The sequence below is a fragment of the Clupea harengus genome, chromosome 19 (assembly GCF_900700415.2).
Source record: "Clupea harengus chromosome 19, Ch_v2.0.2, whole genome shotgun sequence".
Lineage (NCBI taxonomy): Eukaryota > Metazoa > Chordata > Actinopteri > Clupeiformes > Clupeidae > Clupea > Clupea harengus.
The window spans coordinates 10,181,822-10,202,525 of NC_045170.1; the positions used below are offsets into that span (position 1 = coordinate 10,181,822).

At 46.4% G+C, this 20,704-nt stretch overlaps 1 protein-coding gene across 4 annotated transcripts in view; it reads right to left on the minus strand.

The window, feature by feature from the left end:
* Positions 1 to 20,704, minus strand: part of csmd3b (CUB and Sushi multiple domains 3b) — a 363,440-nt gene that overhangs the window by 76,393 nt on the left and 266,343 nt on the right. For all 4 annotated transcript variants that reach the window (XM_031585978.2, XM_031585977.2, XM_042710744.1 and 1 more), the window contains 9 exons: positions 15,756 to 15,869; positions 14,458 to 14,553; positions 12,460 to 12,663; positions 8,272 to 8,396; positions 7,806 to 7,902; positions 6,067 to 6,171; positions 4,771 to 4,889; positions 4,196 to 4,265; positions 679 to 795 (listed from right to left, as the gene is read on the minus strand). In XM_031585978.2, coding sequence (XP_031441838.1) covers positions 679 to 795; positions 4,196 to 4,265; positions 4,771 to 4,889; positions 6,067 to 6,171; positions 7,806 to 7,902; positions 8,272 to 8,396; positions 12,460 to 12,663; positions 14,458 to 14,553; positions 15,756 to 15,869 — 1,047 coding nt within the window. The remainder of the gene's footprint in view (positions 1 to 678; positions 796 to 4,195; positions 4,266 to 4,770; positions 4,890 to 6,066; positions 6,172 to 7,805; positions 7,903 to 8,271; positions 8,397 to 12,459; positions 12,664 to 14,457; positions 14,554 to 15,755; positions 15,870 to 20,704) is intronic.

The window sequence follows — 20,704 nt, forward strand, 5'->3', positions numbered from 1 at the left end:
GGCTGTGGATATGTTCCAAATGGTCGTGGATACGTCACCATCAGCCTTGCAAGATTCAGAATGATTTGAAAACGGTAGATGGCGCGTCAAGCCGTTTTCAACCCGAAAAATGGGAAATTTGCCAATATTAACAGCGCCATTGATTCACTGTGCTTCATCACAGTTCTGCCATATCATTTAGCTTACTGCTCAAAACACATTTTACGGCGCAGTTACATTTTACAGGGAAATCAGTGTTTGTATTGTCTCCCACTAGCTCATAAATGAGAAACTACAACACAGCTTTGTCACTTCCAATATATTTGTGCGTGACAGTTTGACGAAATAACTTGATTTGCAATGATGCACGAGCACACTGTTATATAACCTTCCCATTAGCCTCCCAGCTATACAAAGGTCTGATCCTGGAACTGTGGAGTGAAGGGGTGATTTTACAGCTCCTACATGGCTGGGCTTTTATGCTATGTCACACACTGCCTTGAGCTGAGTGCCCATGCATAATCGCTGGGTCGTTACAGTGCTCCCTTGTCAAATAATGTATTCAGCGGATTTATGTGACATTTTGGCAAGATGACACCAGTTGGTTGAGGGCGGCAGTGCATGTTTTATCTGTTGTCATCCTAGTGGGATGTGGATGAGCGAGAGAGAGCGAGAGAGAGAGAGAGAGAGCTCACATACCAAAGCCGATGGGCAGTTTGACGGTCCAGGTGCAGTCCAGTCCGCTGGGATAGTTGCCAGGAAACCCGGGGCTCAGAATCACACCGCTGACCTCGATCATGGACCCGCCACATTGAGCTGAGGAGACACACACACACACACACACGCACAGCCATGAGCACACACATGGACACAGACAGAGTCAGTGTCATAAACACATATTTACAAACACACACACACACACACAGTCAGTCAGAGGCATATGCACACACACACACACACAAACACACACAGTCAGAGGTATATGCGCGCGCGCGCACGCACACACACACACACCAGGAGGCGTTTCAGCATGCCAGGGCCAAATTTCCAGACCCTCTCACTGACCTGAGCCTTTGAAATATAAATCATCATCTCTCCTTATGTGGTCTATTACTCTTGGTATCTCCAAAGGGACGATCAAATAACATCCGCTTAATTTAATCAGCCGGGGTTGGAGGGAGTGAAGGGCATCTGGGTTCATTAATCGAGCGATTTTATCTCGAAAGATTTGCAAAATGCAATAATAGGCTCTAGAACTCTGGGCCTGCATTATAGATCAGTTTAATGGGCACTGCGCAGACGGAGCAAGTCTGGAAGTCGCGGCCGAGGGAGAGGGCTCCTGCAGCGAGGGTCTGGGGCCGGATATGACGGCTAATCGAGGGTGGTCACGCTAGGCACACCGGACTACTTGGAGTCCGCATGGCCGTGCCTGCTGGGGATTGCCTTCTCTCCAGATACTCTCCTTCATCCTTCCATCTCCTGAGTTTTCTCCATTTCCACACGGACTTTGTTTTATTTTTGTGAAGAGTTGTACAGAGATTCAGCTTCAAGGCAGAGCGAACAGCGTTTAGAAGAGGAGGAGACACAAAGACGGAACCGTCTACTGGGATGAACAGAACCCTTTTTTCTCTTCAGAGCAAGCCTAGTCTCTGTTACGGTCTCTGTGATGTTTGTGTGTATGAAACACACAGCAGGGTGAGGATTTAATCATTGCGTGATGAGTTCATCGTGTTTCACTGTTTTCATATGACGTTTGTTTCAACATGATCAGGCTGAAAAGTTTTTTTCAGTTTGAAACTTTTGATATCATTAAGAGGGAGCATGAGCAGGAAAAGCACATGCATTCTTTGGCATACACACACACACACACACACACACACACACACACACACACACACACACACACACACACACACATAAAACACAACAACAACAAAAAAGACCAAATAGAATGAGAGCCCACCTTCAAGTGAGGCAGGGAACAAATGGGGGGGGGGGTTGGAATTGATTGGACAAAATGGAAGCAAACAGACCCCCTAGAGAGGAGGGTGTTTAGTGATGGGGAGAGAGGGGTGGTTTTTGGGCATAAAATAAAGTTTTTGAGTCCATCTGCTGGGCGCTGGCAAATGTGCAAACGCAAAGTCATGCACTTTCACTGTGGAGACTAAGTCTCGAGGGGGGGTTCTTCCCCTGCATGAGTCCGCCCCACCCACCCACATACACACACACACACACACACACACACACACACACACACACACACACACACACACACACACACACACCTTCTGGTCACGTGGGCGCACAGTGGGGGACTGGGAAGCTAACCTTCTGGCACATGAAATGCATCAGTCAAGGAGAATACCCATCATCCTCTCTACTGAGATGGAGGGAGAAGAAGAGATGGAGGGAGGGTGTGAGAGAGAGAGAGAGAGAAAGAGGGAGAGAGAGAGACAGAGAGAGAGGGAGAGAGAAGAGAGGAGAAAGAGAGAGAGAGGGAGAGAAAGACAGAGAGAGAGAGAGAGAAAGAGAGGGTGATAGATAGGAATAAACCAATAGGAAGAGTGAGAATTCGATAGAGGGGGACAGAAAGAGAGAGAGAGAGGGTGGATGAGGGAGGGGACCAAAAGAAAGAGGGAGAAAGACAGAGAGGGCCCAGAGGAGAGAAGTGACTGTTCTTGTTGTTGTTTTGTCTCTTGGCTGCAAAATTGTCACGCTGAAATATTTTCACAGAGGACTGGCGCAGAAATAAAGGAAAAATGGACTCATCAACATCCATACCAAAAGGGACCTCCCTGGCAGCAGTACCTCTAAAAAAAACTAAATTCAATCTAGCATCAGGCTCATTATTTTTGTTTACAGTGCTGTGTTCTTGCTAAAAATCTATCAAATATTTTGTGCGACTCAGTAAGTGGATATGGTCAGGGTTGCCAACTTTTTCTTCTGGGCAATAATTCGAATTTATACAGTCCTTTGCTCTTTGGAACACACACACACACACGAGTCCTGAGTAACACACACACTGACACACACACACAAGTCCTGAGTAACACACACACTAACACACGAGTCCAGAGTAACACACGCACACTAACACACGAGTCCTGAGTAACACACACACACTAACACACGAGTCCAGAGTAACACACACACTAACACACAAGTCCTGAGTAACACACACACTAACACACAAGTCCTGAGTAACACACACACTAACACACGAGTCCTGAGTAACACACACACACACACACACGAGTCCTGAGTAACACACACACACTAACGCATGAGTCTTGCCAGTGCCTTACATGGCCTCTAATGATCCTGGTGGTAGTGTGTGTAGGGACACTTCATATAGTCTTCACAGTCTATGGACGCATCCAAAAGTGTCTGATGTGTTCATAAGAGGATCCCGTCAACCTAATTCACCCAAGTAGACTTGAGATGGTAAATCTCTGCTTATTTTTTAAATTGGCATCACATTTACCAAGGGATAATGGAGGTTATAACCCAAGCACTTTCGAGGAAAGTGGTGTGTGAGGAAGGGGCTGGGAAGTTTCTATTTTTAGGATTAGGGGCAGCGCGTGCTGGAATGGCAGCCACGCGTCTCCATGAATGATGTGTGTGTATGTGTGTGTACGTGTGTGTACGCAGCTGGAGAGTTAATAATTGAATTGAGTTTTTCAGGATTTGCAGCTGGCCGGGGCTGAGACAGTCGCCTCGAGACAGCCAGTCAGCAAAAGGCCCATTTTCAAGTCATGAAGTGCTCCCTCTCCGTCTCTCTCTCTTTCTTTCTTTCTCTCTCTTACTCACTCACTCCGTCTCTCTCTCTTGCCTGGCCTCCCTTTTGGAATGACAAAAATAGCACTCTGTTCCTGCCACTTGGAATAATGTGACAGGTGACACTTTCTCTCTGGCTGTCAGAGTGTGCTTACAACAGAGAGACAGGAATCTTTTAAAATACAAGAATTGAATCAAATGTACTGAATGGATCATGAATCATGAAAATCCACCAGCTAACAAAATATATATTTGAATACAATTGTAGAAGTCGATGCGGAATTTACCACTACAAAGATGAATAGACCATAATGAATGATGAAAAGATGAGATTAATGTATCATGAACATACATATATTTAATGAAAAAATAAAACCAACAGCTGGGACCCATGACCTGTTTATGATCAAAAGTACAGATGACATATCTAGGATCTTACCTAGGCAGAGTGGCACTGGGTAGTTCCATCTCCTCACAGGGCCTGGCATGCACGTGATGTACGCATTCCCCTAAAACACAAGCCAACAATCTCCACTCAGAATCGTCAACCGAGAAGAAGTCTGAAAAAGTAGCTGATTGGATGGATGGATGGATACTTTATTAATCCCGAGGGAAATTTAGGTCATCCATAGTAGCTTATATACACTTACTCACAGACATACATACATAAATCACATTCACATAGGGGTTAACATGTTCACAGGGAGTGGGGTGTTTACAGATACAGGAATGGATCTGACCCTATGGTACATTGTGCATAGATTGGTAAAGTGTTGATGTCCACGAGGAAAGTGTTCTTGTGCTGCAAGTGAGGATAGTGCAAGAGATAGTGTTCATGTGCTTGTGTGGATAGTGCAACGTTCTTGTGCTTGTGTGTGTGTGTGTGGATAGTGCAAAGAGATATAAGTTGTTCAGTCTGTGTAAGGGGCTAGTAGAGCCAGTAGAGGGATGGATGGACAGTGGGATGGTAAGTGAAGAGATGAGAAGAGAAGGCTCATTGTGAGCTGGCCTTACCTGCAAAGAGTATCCTTGCTCACACTGAAACTGAACTACATCCCCCACCATGTAGCGGTCGCCTAGCTTGATGCCGTAGTTGGGGGTCTGAGGCTCTGGGCATGACTCCAACCCAATGGCTGGAAAGACAAAGGGGAATCAGGGGGAATGGCATTAACCTGACACAGCTTTTACTCATCACATAATCAGAAGCACACAGAGAAAACCCCAGAAGACAGTTCAGAGGACTGTGACATTTAACACAACCAATAGATAGATGCTTTATCGGTCCTTATTACGACACATAAACATAAAGGATACACGCCAGTGGTTGACACTTAGCCTCTACAAGAACTATACACGAACCCTTTAAGTCTGCAGTGCATACGTTAGTTCCTTCATTTTGCACGAGTGCAAATAAATAACAAGCACTCGCACAATGCTTATGATACTACTGCTAAAAGTTTGACTAGGCATCTGAACCAGCACACTCAAATATATTTCCACTGCATCAATAGAGGCATGGGGGCCTCACAACCTTGTACACACCGTGTAAAGTTCCTGCACAAAAGCAGCCTTATGCGTGGCAGATTATAAACTATTAAACATCCTCTTCCATTCAAAATCCTGTTTGCTCCACAACAGAGCAGAACACTGACAAAAAAGTCAACTTCTTTTTGTTCAGCTCTGGAAAGACTGAGTGACACGAGAGGGTGGAATGAAACCCTCTCTTTCTGGCACGACTCAGAGGAAAAATCCAACCAAAGAAAAGCCCCAGGTATGTCTGAAAGTAAAGCAAAACTTTTGCTTTTCCAGTAAACCAAAACAGCATCTATAAATATATTGAGGAGACAGGTGTGTGTGTGTGTGTGTGTGTGTGTGTGTGTGTGTGTGAGTGTGTGTGTGTGTGTGTGTGTGTGTGTGTGTGTGTGTGTGTGTGTGAGTGTGTGTGTGTGTGTGTGACTGTGTGTGTGTGTGTGTGTGTGTGTGTGTGTGTGTGTGTGTGTGTGTGTGTGTGTGTGTGTGTGTGTGAGAAGGTATGGCAGCCGAAGCAAGCTCCCCTCCGGGGGATCAACCCGCTTTGACCTGAGAGTTCACTCCTGCTCGCTTGTACACAAGCCTGATCCGATCGATGGAATTACACGGCTGTGAGGAGCATCTGGTACATGCAATCAAGGTTTTACTGCATTTCTGAGGCCTGTGAGCACAGGTGGTGGAGACTTGCCCAGGTGCAGAGAAGAGGGTGGGGGTGAGGGTGGTGGGGGATGGGGGTGAGGGTGGTGGGGGTTGACCCTGATCCACCGCCTCTTCCCTTACCTGTGTACTCCAGATGGAAACCGGCTGCCGACACGCTGATGTCAGAGATGAAGTTGAGGTACAGATTGTTGGAGGTGGTGTTCAGCAGTGGGGGAATGGTTGTTCCTGGAAAAAGACACACGCACACATGCACACACACACACACACACACACACACACACACACACACACAAACAGTAGAGAATGAAGCTGGAGGTTTATTACTCCTCGTGCGGCAGTCAAATTCATTCACAAGCTCCCTGCAACGCTTTCATATGAAAAAAGTCTCTCCTCGTAAAAGGTGTTGCGGAGAAGTTAAAAACAAGTGTGTGTGTGTGTGTGTGTGTGTGTGTGAGTGAGTGTGTGTGTGTGAGCAACAGAGGTGTTGTTAAATGCGGGCGGCGAAGTGAAAAGAAACGATAAATCATGACTAGGTTTCATACACACAATTGTGACATTATAGACCACAAAAACTAGCAATTATTTTCACCTACTCCAGCAGCACTTTCAGCACCATACTGAGATGGTAAGACGCGAAGTCTCTAAGCAACTAAGTCTCTAAGCATCTATTCCCTGGTTTCCTGGTTTCAGCCATATATTTATGTCAGGATCGAAGGACCTGAACTTCCATCAACATTAAGTTAAAGACCTGAACATATAAAAATAGAAAAAAAGAGAAAAGACACACATTCAAAAGATAGAGGAGCTGGCTAGCATTGTGGAAATGTCTAAAATGTGACTAGCCTCGACCTCCAGGGTCTGAAGGGTATCACTGCCCTGAAGAAGGCAAGTAGCAAAAACGTAAGTAATAAAGTTTCCATTTTGGAGTAATAAGAGTGGCTATTCACTTTTTATATAAAGACCTGACTATAGCCATAGAGTCCATTAAAAGAGAAAACAGTGACTACCCACCCTCTTATTCTTCCCTTACTACCCACCCTCTTAGTCTTCCCTTCCTTTACTACTGGGCATTTGTTCTCAGCGGCTCAGGATCACTGAAGGGGCAGACAGAGACAGGCAGCCCTGGCCAACAGTGTGGCTGGCGTGCACCTGTCGCACTGATAAAGGCCTGGCCTCCATAGGGCCTCCTCATTACAGGCCTCCCACCCCCTTGCCACCTGCCTGTGGAGACAATGACCCGGTGCTACTGCTGACAGCCTTGGCTGGCTGACACACACACACACACACACACACACACACACACACACACACACACACACACACACACACACACACACACACACACACAGACACAGACACACAAACACACACACACAAGAACACACACCATCGATGCGCTTCCGTCAGGTCCTTTGTTTAATAACAGAGCACTACAAAATGAAGGGGTGGCTTGCCCCCTGTTCGATTTTGCAGAGAAGGGGGGACCAGGGAATTAATTTGCCGGCGAAAAGAAAACATGACGCGGGACTGTGTTTGTCTCAGTGTGCGGAGCTCACCAGTGATGGGTTAATTACTGTTTTGCGGCGAAAAGAAAACAACACATGAAATATTGCGTTTAATGAGTGGGGAACAGCACAGGGAGCGATCAATCTGTCTGGTCTAGACTTGCTTGGGGTATCCAGGTGAGCTTGTTTGTTGAAGCACACCCCAAAGCTACAAAGACAGAAAAAAAAAGAAAAACGTCCTTCCTTCTTTCTTTTCTCGCCTCACTCTAGTCGGCTGAAACCACTGATTAATTCAGATCCCATCTGCCAAACACTGGCTTTACATCTGATAGAGTGAGCAACCCAAAACCTTACCTGAATAGCTTCCTAGTCTTGGAGCGTTACTGTCTGGACCGTCGTAAAACTCCAAGGAGTCCCAGTTATGCTCGGTGGCAAAACTCACAACCTGGATCTAAGAGCAGAAGAAGACAGTTAGAAACCATCACTAACACTTTATTTCTGCATGAGAAGAAAAAACACAGAAGATAACATGAATGACATGAAGGGGGGACTTGATCGTTCTTCTGTATCCACACATAAAGGAGTGATATCGACACAGGGACTAGGCAATGCAAACAAGAGAAAGACAGAGAAGTTTAAAAAAAAAAAAAACCTCTTTCTCTCTCTCAAAGCCCTAAATTAAACATCAACGGTATTCATAATGCACAGGACATTAGGAATTCTCTTTATTATTAAGTTTTTCACTTTTTCTCATCCCGCCGATACTTTTAATGTCAAACATTTAATTTGCGGGACTTCAAACAAGCTCTCTCATCCTCACTTGGATTCCAGCCCCCTCAGGCACCGAGACCTTCCACACACAATTCACGTTGTTGTCGTAGGGCTCTGGGTAACCCGGGGACAGAATGGTACCCTTGCGCGCTGTTAGCACCCCTCCGCATGGCACTGGGAAGAAGACAAAGAGGGAAAAACACAAACCCATACAGAAAGGATGTCAATGACCAGCTTTCAGGTATGGAAGGATTAGTCCTTGATTGCACTTTTCATGGAAATTCATGGACATACACTATTCTAGCCAGTCAACAATGTTGTCTCAGGATTACTAAAGGGAGGGGGTGTATTTGCTTGGCCGTTGAGTTCAAATATCAACAATCTTTCATCAGGACCGAGGACTCAAGACACTCAACGCTGCATGCTTTGCAAAGTCAAAATAAAAAACACCTCATTTAAAAGTCTGAATCCATGGTTACGAAGTCAGTTCTTGATTCATACTCTGAAAAACCGGTTGGCTCGTCTTCTTTTGTGTCAACAAGGCTGTCAAGGACGCCTGCCTATTGGTCGCATGTCAGCCAAGGCGGCAGTGAGACCACCGCCGACTAAAGCAGACGTCGTCGACATCCATAACACGCTTACCCCAACAAAAGGGGGCTGCCAGGGCTTATCGCTGCAAATGCCTTCATGCAAACTTACAACCTTTCTCTGATTTGGATATGACACATTTTAAAAGGACGCTGAATAACGTCAGAAGCTCCAGACACTTTCAAAAAAAAGAAAAAGGTGTGATATTTTGCCTTTCTCCCAGTAGAGAGGCTCGGTTAAACAATCTCCTCTTGTTTGTTGAAGCCCTGCCAACTATTGTCTTCCATACCACAGGAGGCCCGAGAGCGAATCTGTCAATATAAAAACCCTGGCCTGGTATCTAATGCTGCCAGGACATTTTTTCCCCACCCTCATCTCTGTAAGGGTCTGATGCTATCTGTCAAGGACAACAGGATAATCTAGAGGTCAACGCCAATCACTTTGTTTAAACAACTAAGAGCAGGTTGGGACATAATGATTGATGTCTTATATTGGAGGGGAAATGGCTGACGTATCTGAGTGCACAGGAGAGAAGGGGAGAGAGAGACTGAGAAAAACAGAGAGAGACGCTGAGAGAGAGAGAGAGAGAGAGAGAGAGAGAGAGAGAGAGAGAAAATGGAGAAGTATGTGGAGGCCAGCTCAATATATCTGTGTCAGATGGTAAATTATTGAACAAATTCAGTTCAGAGCAATTTCAGGCTCATTCATATTTTAGCGCTGATAGAATGCAGCATGAGCACTGGTTATCAGAATGGATTCTTAACCTTTCAGCCAGACAACACCCTGCCGGCCAGCAAATAATGACAAAAAAAAGAGCTTTACCTTTGTTCCTGTAAGCCTTAGACAACCGCATGGTAACACAAAACAGTATGGCTTACGCTCACTCGAACATACGCATGCAGGATATATCCATCATAAATGTCAGTTTGGTGAGTTGCTGTGTTTGTTTGAAGTGTTGGCAGAATGTTGCTACACTGTGCTACTAACAACTAAACTGGTCTGATGCAACACCTCATGTAACTTGCATTATGACGAGAGAGCAACAATCGAGACAGAAACCGTTTTGTTCGCCATTTCTTTACAAGCAGCCTGCATGGACGTTAGCAGACAATGTTTTCAGGTCTTTGAGGCTGCTGAGTGCCGGGGCGGGGGAGTGAAGGCACCTTGTTGGGAGCGGGGCGGCGTGCTCATCAGGATGTTCCCCTGGACTCCTTAGACCTGCTTGAGTGCACAGGCGGCAGGGGAAACATCTTGCCTGTTTGCATTAAGGCACCGTGAGTTCTTGAAGGGGCCCCGGCGAGGGCTGCAACTCCCGAATTGGGGAAGCACACGAATGCAACACCAATCAACCCTTCCTGTCTCCCAGGCAAAAGATTGACAGCTCGGGGTTGCTGAAGCTTCCTGGTGACACTTTATGTTTCACTGCTCTCTGTCTCGCTGCCACTGTTCAATCTGCCTCTTCTTTTGTCTTCCTCAGTGTTACGTCCGGTAGGAGCATTGGGTATTTAATTTCCTTTGTTTCTGGGATGTAGTAGTAGTAGATGTTGCAAGTGTTACACAGAGTCCAATCCAAAGGACTATTTGGTCCACTGTACACTGGTTTAAAACAATGCGGCTAAACAGTACTTTACAGAAATGTAACAATGTTGCATTATATTTACTGCTGGTAAACAGGTCTTTATATCAACTTGAAGCTAGGGTAGGCAACATTAGAGAAACCAGCAAGAGTATTTAAGTATAAGTATAAGTATTAAGTATACAAACAAAAAAATTCCCAGCCCCTTCTTTCAGGGCTCTCTCCAAAGCCCCTTTTCCAAAACACATGAAGGCACACTGCCTGACTACTGCTGGAGCTACCTCATGTCTCATTCACATCTCATTCTCATTCTCACAAAACTTACATAAACAACTTAAAAGTTACATCACCACATTTCTAAAACCTCCTCTTCAAAGCCAAAGAGATATAACACAAATACTGTGGGATGCCGGGGGTGTTCCCAGCATGCATTGAACGTTTGACTGTTGTGCGGACTAAGTCATTAATGTTCAGAGTTATGTATCCCTTTTCCACAGCACACCGCTGGGGCAGATTCCAGTGGGGTGCTGGCCTGCCAGGAGCTGCCGGCGGATCCAGCCATGCCAGGGAGCTGGAGACCAGCTGCCGACTTCTCTGGGGCTCACCCAGGAGCTGACCCAGCAGGCGTCTAGAGCATCTCGGCAGGGAGCTGGGGGTTCAGGTTGCCCCTGGCCTGGAAGGCAAGGGGCGCTGCAGGTCCCCACTGACCTCCAGCCAGCAAAGCGGTCCAGTTGGCCGGCAATAGAAAGAGCACTGTAGCACTGGTTCGGCCCACAGATCTTTCGCTGACGATGTCGGGGACAAGCAGGTTGGCCGCCGGAATGAGGGAGAGAGTCTGAGTGCCTATGCCACTGATCTCCACCTCTACACCCCGCCGTGGGTACCCCGTAATCATGCTCAGCCCATGCAGGGGTGCTACAGCAGCGGAGCATGCAGGGTGCTGGGGGTGTTCCCATCATGCGTTGGATGTTGGACTGTTGTACAGACTAATTCATTAATGTTCGGGTTATGTATCCCTTTTGTGTCTAGTAGAGGTGCATGTGTAATGTCCATCATTTAGTTTGAGTCCTGTGTTGATTTATCCCTGTGTTTGCTTAGCATCATCTGACCATTGTCAATGTGAATGTCACTGTGAAGTCTACCCTGCTCTCCTGTCCTCCCATTGAGTCATGAGTTTCTCCTATATCTGTGTTTCCTGCCTGTGACCTTTCAAAATAATAACAAAAAACAAAACAAACCCAATAATAAGGGCAATTACAGAATTACAGCAACCATGGTGTCACTTTCTAGGCCCTTCAACTCCCTCAGTTGTCACCATTGTTACCTACCGACTTGTTGGGGCTGCAAACTAGATTATAGCTTGTTATGCTAGCTGCCACATCACAAACTACAAACCAACAACTGCCTTTTACTGAAATGTCAAACTTGGCTTCTGGACCCCTTCGTCCTTACATCCTATGCCGCCCACAGACCTCTGTGGTCAGTCAACTGTCAAACAGACTGAGAGGAGGAGGTGGCTCACGTAACCCATTGCTTGTAGGTTTGTGTCACAGAGTTTTTGTTTGCTAACCATGGAGGCCTTTTGGTACACAGCCCTTGAACATTTGCGGTTCTCCTCCACCATTGCCAATCTCAGAAAAAGTGGCAGGGATACTCTGCTGAAGACCCTAGCCCTATATTCACTGAGGCTCTGTTCACACCCTCGTCATCCAGCAGGCTACAGAAAATGGTATCCATACACACTGATGAGGATGATGGTATCATTTGGGGTATTTCGATTTGATTTCATTGTTACAATTTTTTTTCCTTTTGATTTCTTATTCTATTCTGTGTGCTCTCAGTCCGAATGAAATGATTAGACAGGCTTATTACCGGCCTGTGACTGCCACAACAGATTTTTAAATTTTGTATTACCGGATCATATGAATTATTGATTGCTGTCAGGATGTAAAGGGAATTAAACAAAATGCTTCTAAAATTCCCTCTCTAGCTTCAACAATGTTACCATATATGTTCAATTTACAATATTTACAAATACAACGTGTACAATACAAATGTTAATGCGTAGCTCACCGACACACGTAGGCAAGGAGTCATTCCACTGTGCCAGGGCGTCGCGCACCGCTTCACACCGGATGGCTGAGGAACCGTGGAGGGTGTAGCCTGGGTTACATTCAAATGTCACGGACGCACCCACAGCGAAGTCGTTTCCGATGCGCCTGCCGAAGCGTGGCTCGGGCACCGAGCTGCACTGGGTGGCACTCGTCCGTGGCACCGCTGCGGACAAAGTTTGAAGGACGACAAGGGTGTTTTAAAATCACAACATCTCGCAACAACCCCACCACACACACACACACACACACAGACATACACACACACATGCACACATTCAAAATGGATAAGTACGAAAACAAATCTAAGAAAGAAACTGTAAATGCTTGAAAGCAACACTGGTCTACAAGCCAAAGTGTGTGACTGCCAACATCCTCGTTCCCTAAATGTTGGTTGCTGTGAGGCACCCATAAGCCAGGGACCCGCTTTTAATTTGAGCATTTCCACGACCACTATTTGAGCTCATTTCATTTGGCTAAGCTGACAGGAGAGCCTTGAAAAAAGACTTCTTAGTCTTGCTGCATGAGTATAATTCTCCCCAGCCTTGGCTTGGCTGGCTACAACCTCCATGTTTTTTTGGCATGACGACTGTTCATAGAGAGAAAGAGAGAGAGAGAGAGAGTGAAATACTTGCTCACCGAGTTTCCTGACATGGAGTAAATGTGCGTCTAAGTGGGAGGACAAGATGAGCTCGCTCCAGCTTAGTGGCTTTCAGTCATTGAAAATGGAAGATCAGGCGGGGGCCCAGTGCTGAGATTGCGGTGTGCAATCTTGAGGGACGCGAGGCACATTCAAAACGAAACACATGAATGTCGCGGCGCTCTCTCTCTCTCTCCATCAGAGTCGCCGCGTTTTAGAGGGAGAGCTGTACAAAATGGCAGCCCCATCCCTCCTCTACACTGCACAATGGCAGCATGGCTGTTAAGGCTTAAAACTGGCCTCCAGTCTTTTGGGTATAGACACATAAATCAGGCAGAGGCACCGGGATGCCGATGTTTAGGAGCTTTGCATACGCGACTCAACTCGGCTGGCGGTTGGAGACGATGGAGACGAGGGGGGATTTGGCACATTTCCAAAACAGCGCTATGCCGCGGGACGTTGACACTTCCTGCCCGGATGGTCCCGATGGACTGCTTTGAGGAGATTTAGAGAGGAAAACTCGCAAAACTCAAGTTTTCCTTTTCCTTTTCTCTCTCTCTCTCTCTCTCTCTCTCTCTCTCTCTCTGCAGAGTTATAAGAAGCTTGATCATTTCTTTTTTTACTTATTTATTTTCTCCAAAAAAAAAAAAAAAAACATTTCCCTGGATATTTGAAACATTTGCTGAGCAGAACAGCATCATGCGTCGGATAGTGCTGAGCTGACGGGTTTTCAGCCAGTAAGCATCGTCAACAGATAGCTGACAAAAAAAGCTCTACCAAAGCTCTGGGGTGGAGGCTGGCAGACTCTGCTGGAGGAGAACTAGACGAGAGTTTGCTATTAAAAATGTCTATGACATACAGAACCCATTTAACTAATCATCTCTATCTTTTGAACTGTTTTTCATTACAGTAATTGTGTTTATTGACAGTATTTTTATGCATCCTTCTAAATGTAGAACCCTTCTGTAAACCTGTCCCCCAAAACCCAATTATAATAGAGCAAGTGTCAGACATAGTACATAATAATGGCAATGACAGCAAAAACAGATATATTTTGAGAACAGTGAATTGCTAGCTAATGTCTAAGAGGCAACATGGCAGAATTCTTACTTAGATTTCTTAGGCACGACTTTCCCAGATAGGAGATACTGGTGGTTACATTACCCAACAGAGTGATCAACAGAACTATAATTAATTGCGTAGAATACCAGAAAGAGCTGTGAAAGTGCTTCTGTTTCAGTGTTGTTCCAACATTTTAATTAAATGCCTTCCTATTATTGTTAACATGTGATGGGGACAGTTAGTAATTCACAGGCATACCTTGGTAAACAAAGTGAAATCCTTTGGCAGTCTCCGGGCCAACGGTGGTGAACTTGACAGTGATCTGGTTACCTGTGCTCAACGGAAGAGACTCCCCTAGACCAGGGAAACACACAAAGAAAGAAAGTCAGAGATGCATTACGTCATTGTTTCTCATGGATGATGAGACGCTTGTAATGTTTTCCTTTCTCGCGCACTTCTCTTCTCATGCTGCCCCAAACCACTAAGTGGATCACAAACGTTGGTCTCTGCTGGACGAGTACCCGTGGCTTTGATCTCTCCCACTCCACGCGCTTTATTTGTCTCTTTAGCCTTTTCACAGGCAAATTCAATCAAGTGTTGCGTTTGCACAGGATATGAAGAAGTGCGAGGGTAGGGGCTTTGATAAGGGCCGTCCGTCCTCTATTGATCGCTCGCCGACCCCTTTTCAGCCCCCTCTCTGCTCCTCTCAATCTCTTGTGCTAACAGCTTTTCATCCGGCACTCGTTCCCCCCCCCCCTCGGCTTGGTTAAGAGCGGTCCTGATTATGAGGTGCATTGGGGTGTCATTTTCCGGCAATTTCTCTCTCTTTCCCTCTGTCTTTCTCTCACACACACACACACACACACACACACACATTACTGTTATTGCAGCATCTCTGTAAAACATTCTGAAAGCCTTAAGCCATAAGCCAAAATAGTTTGTGGACAGAAATTGCGGACATGTTGTCCATCTGTCCAGTCCATCAACGAGGGGGGGAATTATGTTATATTTGAGGGAGGTCAACTAAAGTGCCTCCTTCTCTGAAGTACAGGTCAGAGCTTTATCGCCAAAGAGCTGTGATTACAGTAAGTATGAAGGTGGACTGCTTCCAGGCTCTAAAAGCTATATGAAAGAAGATAAGTAGAGGCTGAGGTACACTAAAATGTCAATGTCTGTGACTGTGTTTGCAGATACAGTATGTGTGACAGACATGGATTTATGCTGTCACGTCTCTCGCTGAGTTTGGATTGGCTGCGTTGAGGATTGATGGAGGGGAGGCTACTTATGACTGCTAGCGACGGAGCTTAGGAGCCTCAGGGTTTCTGGAGTGAATTCTGCATGACAGAAAACTGTAACCCGTTTGTCCTGGTCTTGTATGTCAGTGTTTGAGAGTGTGTGTGATTCAAAGTGTGTCTGTGTGTGTGTGTTTGTGTGTAAATGCGTGCGAGCATGTGAGTAAATGTGTGTGTGTGTGTGTGCACGTGTGTGTGAGTGAATAAATGTGTGTGGAAATCTGTATGTGTGTGATTTTTGTGTGTGTGTGTGTATGCGTTTACCTGAGTGTGAGCCAGACAGTGAGGAGAGCAGGGGCGACTGCTGAGTGGGTCCATCATAGATGTCCACCACGTCGTTGAGGGAGGTCTGGAACAACACAAACTGTCCAAACAAGACTGCAACGAGAGAGACAAGAGAGACAAACACAGAAAAAAAAAGAAAAAAGAAAAAAGAAAGAGAGAGAGAGTGAGAAAAAAGTGTGGAAAACAGCATTAATTATTAAGATCTCACACGGGAGGTGCAAGCTTCCAGGCAGGAAAAACACAGTGCTGACTCCATCCAGCATCGGAGACAACCGCTCAACGGGAGGGCGGCCAGTGACATCTTACTGCTCAGAGGCACTTGTGGCATCACTTATTTCCCAGAGGTGTGTCGGGGGTGGCTGGGTTCAGAGCTCCCCGAATGGAAAAAAACGAAAACAGAAAACATGTCCTGGTGGACTTGATGTTTTGTAAACCGCTGCCCTCCTTAATTCTGCTAGTGCGCCGCGTGCATGGAAATGCGCCTTTCTAATGTGCTAATAGCGTTACACGAGTACATCATTATTCTTCATTAGATCAGTGCGCTTAAGAAAGTGCACAAAAGGACTCCCTGAGGCAATGAGACTGTATGTTTATTTAAAATAATTTAATTGGCCACCTCACTGAAAAGCAGCCCTCTCTCGCTCTTTCTCTCTCTCTCCCTCCATCTCCCTCTCTCGTTCACTCCTTTTGCTGTCTCTTTTTCAGAGGGCGGCGGATGCACACTGGGCTTGTATCCTACTGTACTGTCTTATGCACAGACGCACACAGCCTCATTTGCCATCCAGAGCTTTGATCGTGTCATTTTAAAGTCGGAGACAATCATTACTATGCTGCTAATTAGCATTAGAAACATTCTTTGCCCTGGATGACTGAGCTGGAAGTAGTTTATCTATCGACAAAAAAGAAAAAAGAGAAGAAAAAGAAGAAAAAAAGAAAAAAGTTTAGACAGAGAGAGAGGGAGGAAAAGGAAAGTCGTGGATATCTGAACTGCCTGACCCATTTGGTATTCTTCCTTGTTTCCATGGAAACTGAGGAAAACATACGCTACAGGAAAATTCTAGCCTATAGGCGAAGCTTTTTTCCAATGCATGAATGCTGCTGGTCAATGATGATCTTAACACACGTGACAAAAGTCTGTGTCCGGTGGCGGTGTTTGCGTGACCCAATAAGGATGAGCTCCTGCCACGAGAGGCCCTGTCTGCTGATCGTATTCTGGTTCAAGCTGCACGGCAGCACTGGTGTTCTCACAGCAGGTACGCGATCAGGAATCTGTTAGAGATGCTAATGAAACGACACGGGGCTGCGGGCACGACGGAGGGCTACATATGCTTAGCGTCACCACGTCCTAATTGAGCAGGACAAAAGAAGCTACACGCTGTCCTCGGCCGAAAGGTGTGCAATTACCACAGCGGCACGTACGCGCTTCGCAAACGCAAAACCAAAAACACGACACAACGCACTACTGTACCAACACAGCTCACCAGGGGCTGTCAGGCTTAAGGGCCACAAACACAACATGCATCCCTCACCATCAGCATTCAGGGCAGAAGGGAACACGAGGCAGGAAGCCCTCCCTCCCTTGTGTTTGGGTTGCAATTAGAGCTCTTCCTGGATGTGAAAAAGGCTATTGACTCAGAGGAGTGAAGTCAATTGAGCACTGTGAATGCATTTTAATCAGATGTAATCAAATGCTTATTAGTGTCTGAAAAAGAGAAAATATATTAGACCCCTGCAGGAGGCTTTGAACTGAACTGAGGCGGTGGAGTCCCTGAAGCAGTCTGTGCACAAATATGACGGCTGCTCTACAGTGGTATCTAATGATGAGCTCACACTTTATTTTTTCCCTCACCCAGATGTCCAAACGTGAAGGTTCACTTGCGCTGAAGTTTACAAAATTGCACCTGGATGCTTTATTCAAGGGCGTGAAATGTTCTCGTGAATACATTTCAGAATACGCATTGAAAATGACAGAAAACAAAACGTGAGTACACAAGAGCTTCACACAGAAGCAATCTGTTGCTCCTCTCAGATCTTTGTTGATCCAGCTGGAGAAAGGGAAACAATCCCAGACACAGCGCAACTCATTACTACCCTTTTGCTCAGAAGTCCGCCATCTATGTGTCCATGAGTCACAGGAAAGCAAGGTTCCGTGCGCCTCCGTGAACACAATGACATTCCATTCCTGACAGTACAGTTGCCCTGAGAATTAAAAAAAAAAAATTGTTTTTTTAAACAATCATTAACCTTCCAGTACGTACATCTTTCTTTTTTTCATCCAGTTTTGTTTTACTGCTGTCACAGGCTCCAGAGTAACACTTTTTGGGGCGGTGACACTTTAGGCAATGTGAAAATGCCAGTGTGCTCTCACCCCCCCCCCCCCCCTCCCCCAAAAAAAAGAAAAAAGAAACTGGAGGGAAAAGGGCAAGAGGATTTGCAACGCTCCCTTCGCCTGAGCCGTGTTTGGCAAAAATCAAGTTCCAACCTATCATGCGGCTGACGGCAACAGCGCTTCGGCTGGCTGCATACATTAAACTTTGAAAAAGATCACAACTAGCAAGAGCAAGCAACAGTCAACTTAGCCACCAAGGGTACTGCGCTTTTTCAGAGGAGGGCCTCGCGATCTGACTGTGGGAGTGGAGGATGCGATGGATGCTACACCATATAGTCTCTTCATCGCTTTGATTGCTATTTTTGATTGCGCTTTTGTTTGGCCAGTCATGTTGTCTGGCAGGAGAAGTCCTCGTTTCATTTACAGGCGATCACGTGGGCATTTTATCACTGACACAGCCACAGCCACTCGGAAAACCACAGAACACTGATTCCCTGCGTACACATGCATTAGCCTACACTGTGGCGTCATCCTTCTTTTCTCCCCCTCTTTCAAAGGTATATCTGTTTCTTTTGTATGGCTCACTTTGCCAATAGGTGTGCATTTGAAGTCAGGTCCTTTCAAGGACACGGGGGAGTACAAGTGTGGCGCGTTTCATTTCCAGCATACATGTGTAAACATACGTACATAGGCCTCAGTTCCTATAGCCAAAACCAAACACACATACACACATGCTGACAAATTATAATGTACACACAGCGTATACACAACGTATTCTATGTACATATTTCTTTTTCATATACACAAAGGCCCATCACAAACACACATACACACACACACACACACACAAACAAACACACACACAGACACGCACAGACAGATATATATATACACACACACACACACACACACACACACACACCATACAAGAAAACCAATATAAAGCACACAGGCACAGACGCTGGCAGCCTTTGCTTATTCAGATACCTACACACTTTTAGTCATACACACTCTCTCTTTTACCCCCCACCCCACAAAAACAACACACACACACACACACACACACACACACACACACACACCAACATTGCCATACAAGGGGAGAAAAACCCTTAGGAGTGAGTTCACATGCAGTGAGGGAAAGTGGCTTGTGGCCTTGCCTTCATGAGCAGAGAGATAGAGATTCAGAGAAAAAAAAAACGGAAAGCCACAGCTCTCCATCTCTCTCTCCCTCTCTCTCTCTCCTTCTCTTTCTCTCTCTTTCTCCATGGCTGCCTCAACTCCCTCACAGGGGGGCAAACACCTGCCTCAGCAAGCAAGCAAGAAAACAGGCAGGCGTGCAAGCAGCATGGGCCGACTCCTTTCCTCTGCCGAGAGAGAGAGAGAGAGAAAGTGAGAGAGAAAGAGAGAGAGAGAGAGAGAGAGAGAGAAAGAGAGAGGGGAGAGAGGAAGAGAGAGAGGGAGAGGTGGAGGGAGAGAGAGAGAGAGGAAGAGAGAGAGGGAGAGAGAGAGGAATAGAGAGAGAGAGAGGGAGAGGTGGAGGGAGAGAGAGAGTGAGAGGAAGAGAGAGAGGGAAAGAGAGAGGAATAGAGAGACAGAGAGGGGGAGAGAGGAATAGAGAGAGAGAGAGAGGGGGGGGGAGAGAGAGGAATAGAGAGAGAGAGAGAGAGATGGAGAGAGAGAGGAATAGAGAGAGAGAGAGGGAGGGAGAGGAAGAGGGAGATGCAGCTCCACGCGAGATTGCCCTCTCCTGTGTGCCTCTCACACTTAACGCGTTTTGACAGATGCTTACTGAGTTATATGGAAATGAGGCCATAGATTAATTCAGGCCCTTTCGTGGGTTGCGGGTTTGAGGAAACATTTTGCGGGAGAGAGATGGAAAAGGAGGGGGGAGAGATTGAGCAATTTTTTCTCCTTCCTAAAAAGAGTTCCTGCTGGCTGTCTCTGTTTCGTAGCAGCGAGCTGTAGTCACATGTGACTGCTGCTTTATCCTGATCAGGCAGAAACGGACGCAGAAATAGACACACACACACACACACACACACACACACACACACACATACACACACACCCACACACCTTGCCCTACACCTTTGTGACAGCTCACCAAGATGAATGAGGAGCCAGCTGTGGGAGAGAGAAGTGTTTGTGTGTGTGTGTGTGTGTGTGTGTGTGTGTGTGTGTGTGTGTGTGTATGTGTGTGTGTGTGTGTGCGTGTATGGACAGCGTGTGTGTGTGTATGTGTGTGTGTGTGTGTTGATGACGTCATTGCTCACTGCAGCAGGAGCCTGCTGCCTGCTTAATGTGCAGTGTATGCTGGAATGGAAGAAGGCCGCCTACATCCCTTCCACCTGCCTGCCTGCCTGCCTGCCTGCCTGCCTGCCTGCCTGCCTGCCTGCCTGCCTGCCTGCCTGCCTGCCTGCTCCTCTCTGGGCATGGCTGTGTGTGTACTCCTCACGCCCTGGGCCCCCGGCCTCTCGCTGCCAGTAAGGAAGATGACGGATCGATGCAGATGACTTCTGCAGTGGAGGTCCATGACTTTTCAGGGGTGCCAAGTCAGCACTGCAATTAAGTTTATTCCTCATTACAGTGAATTGCA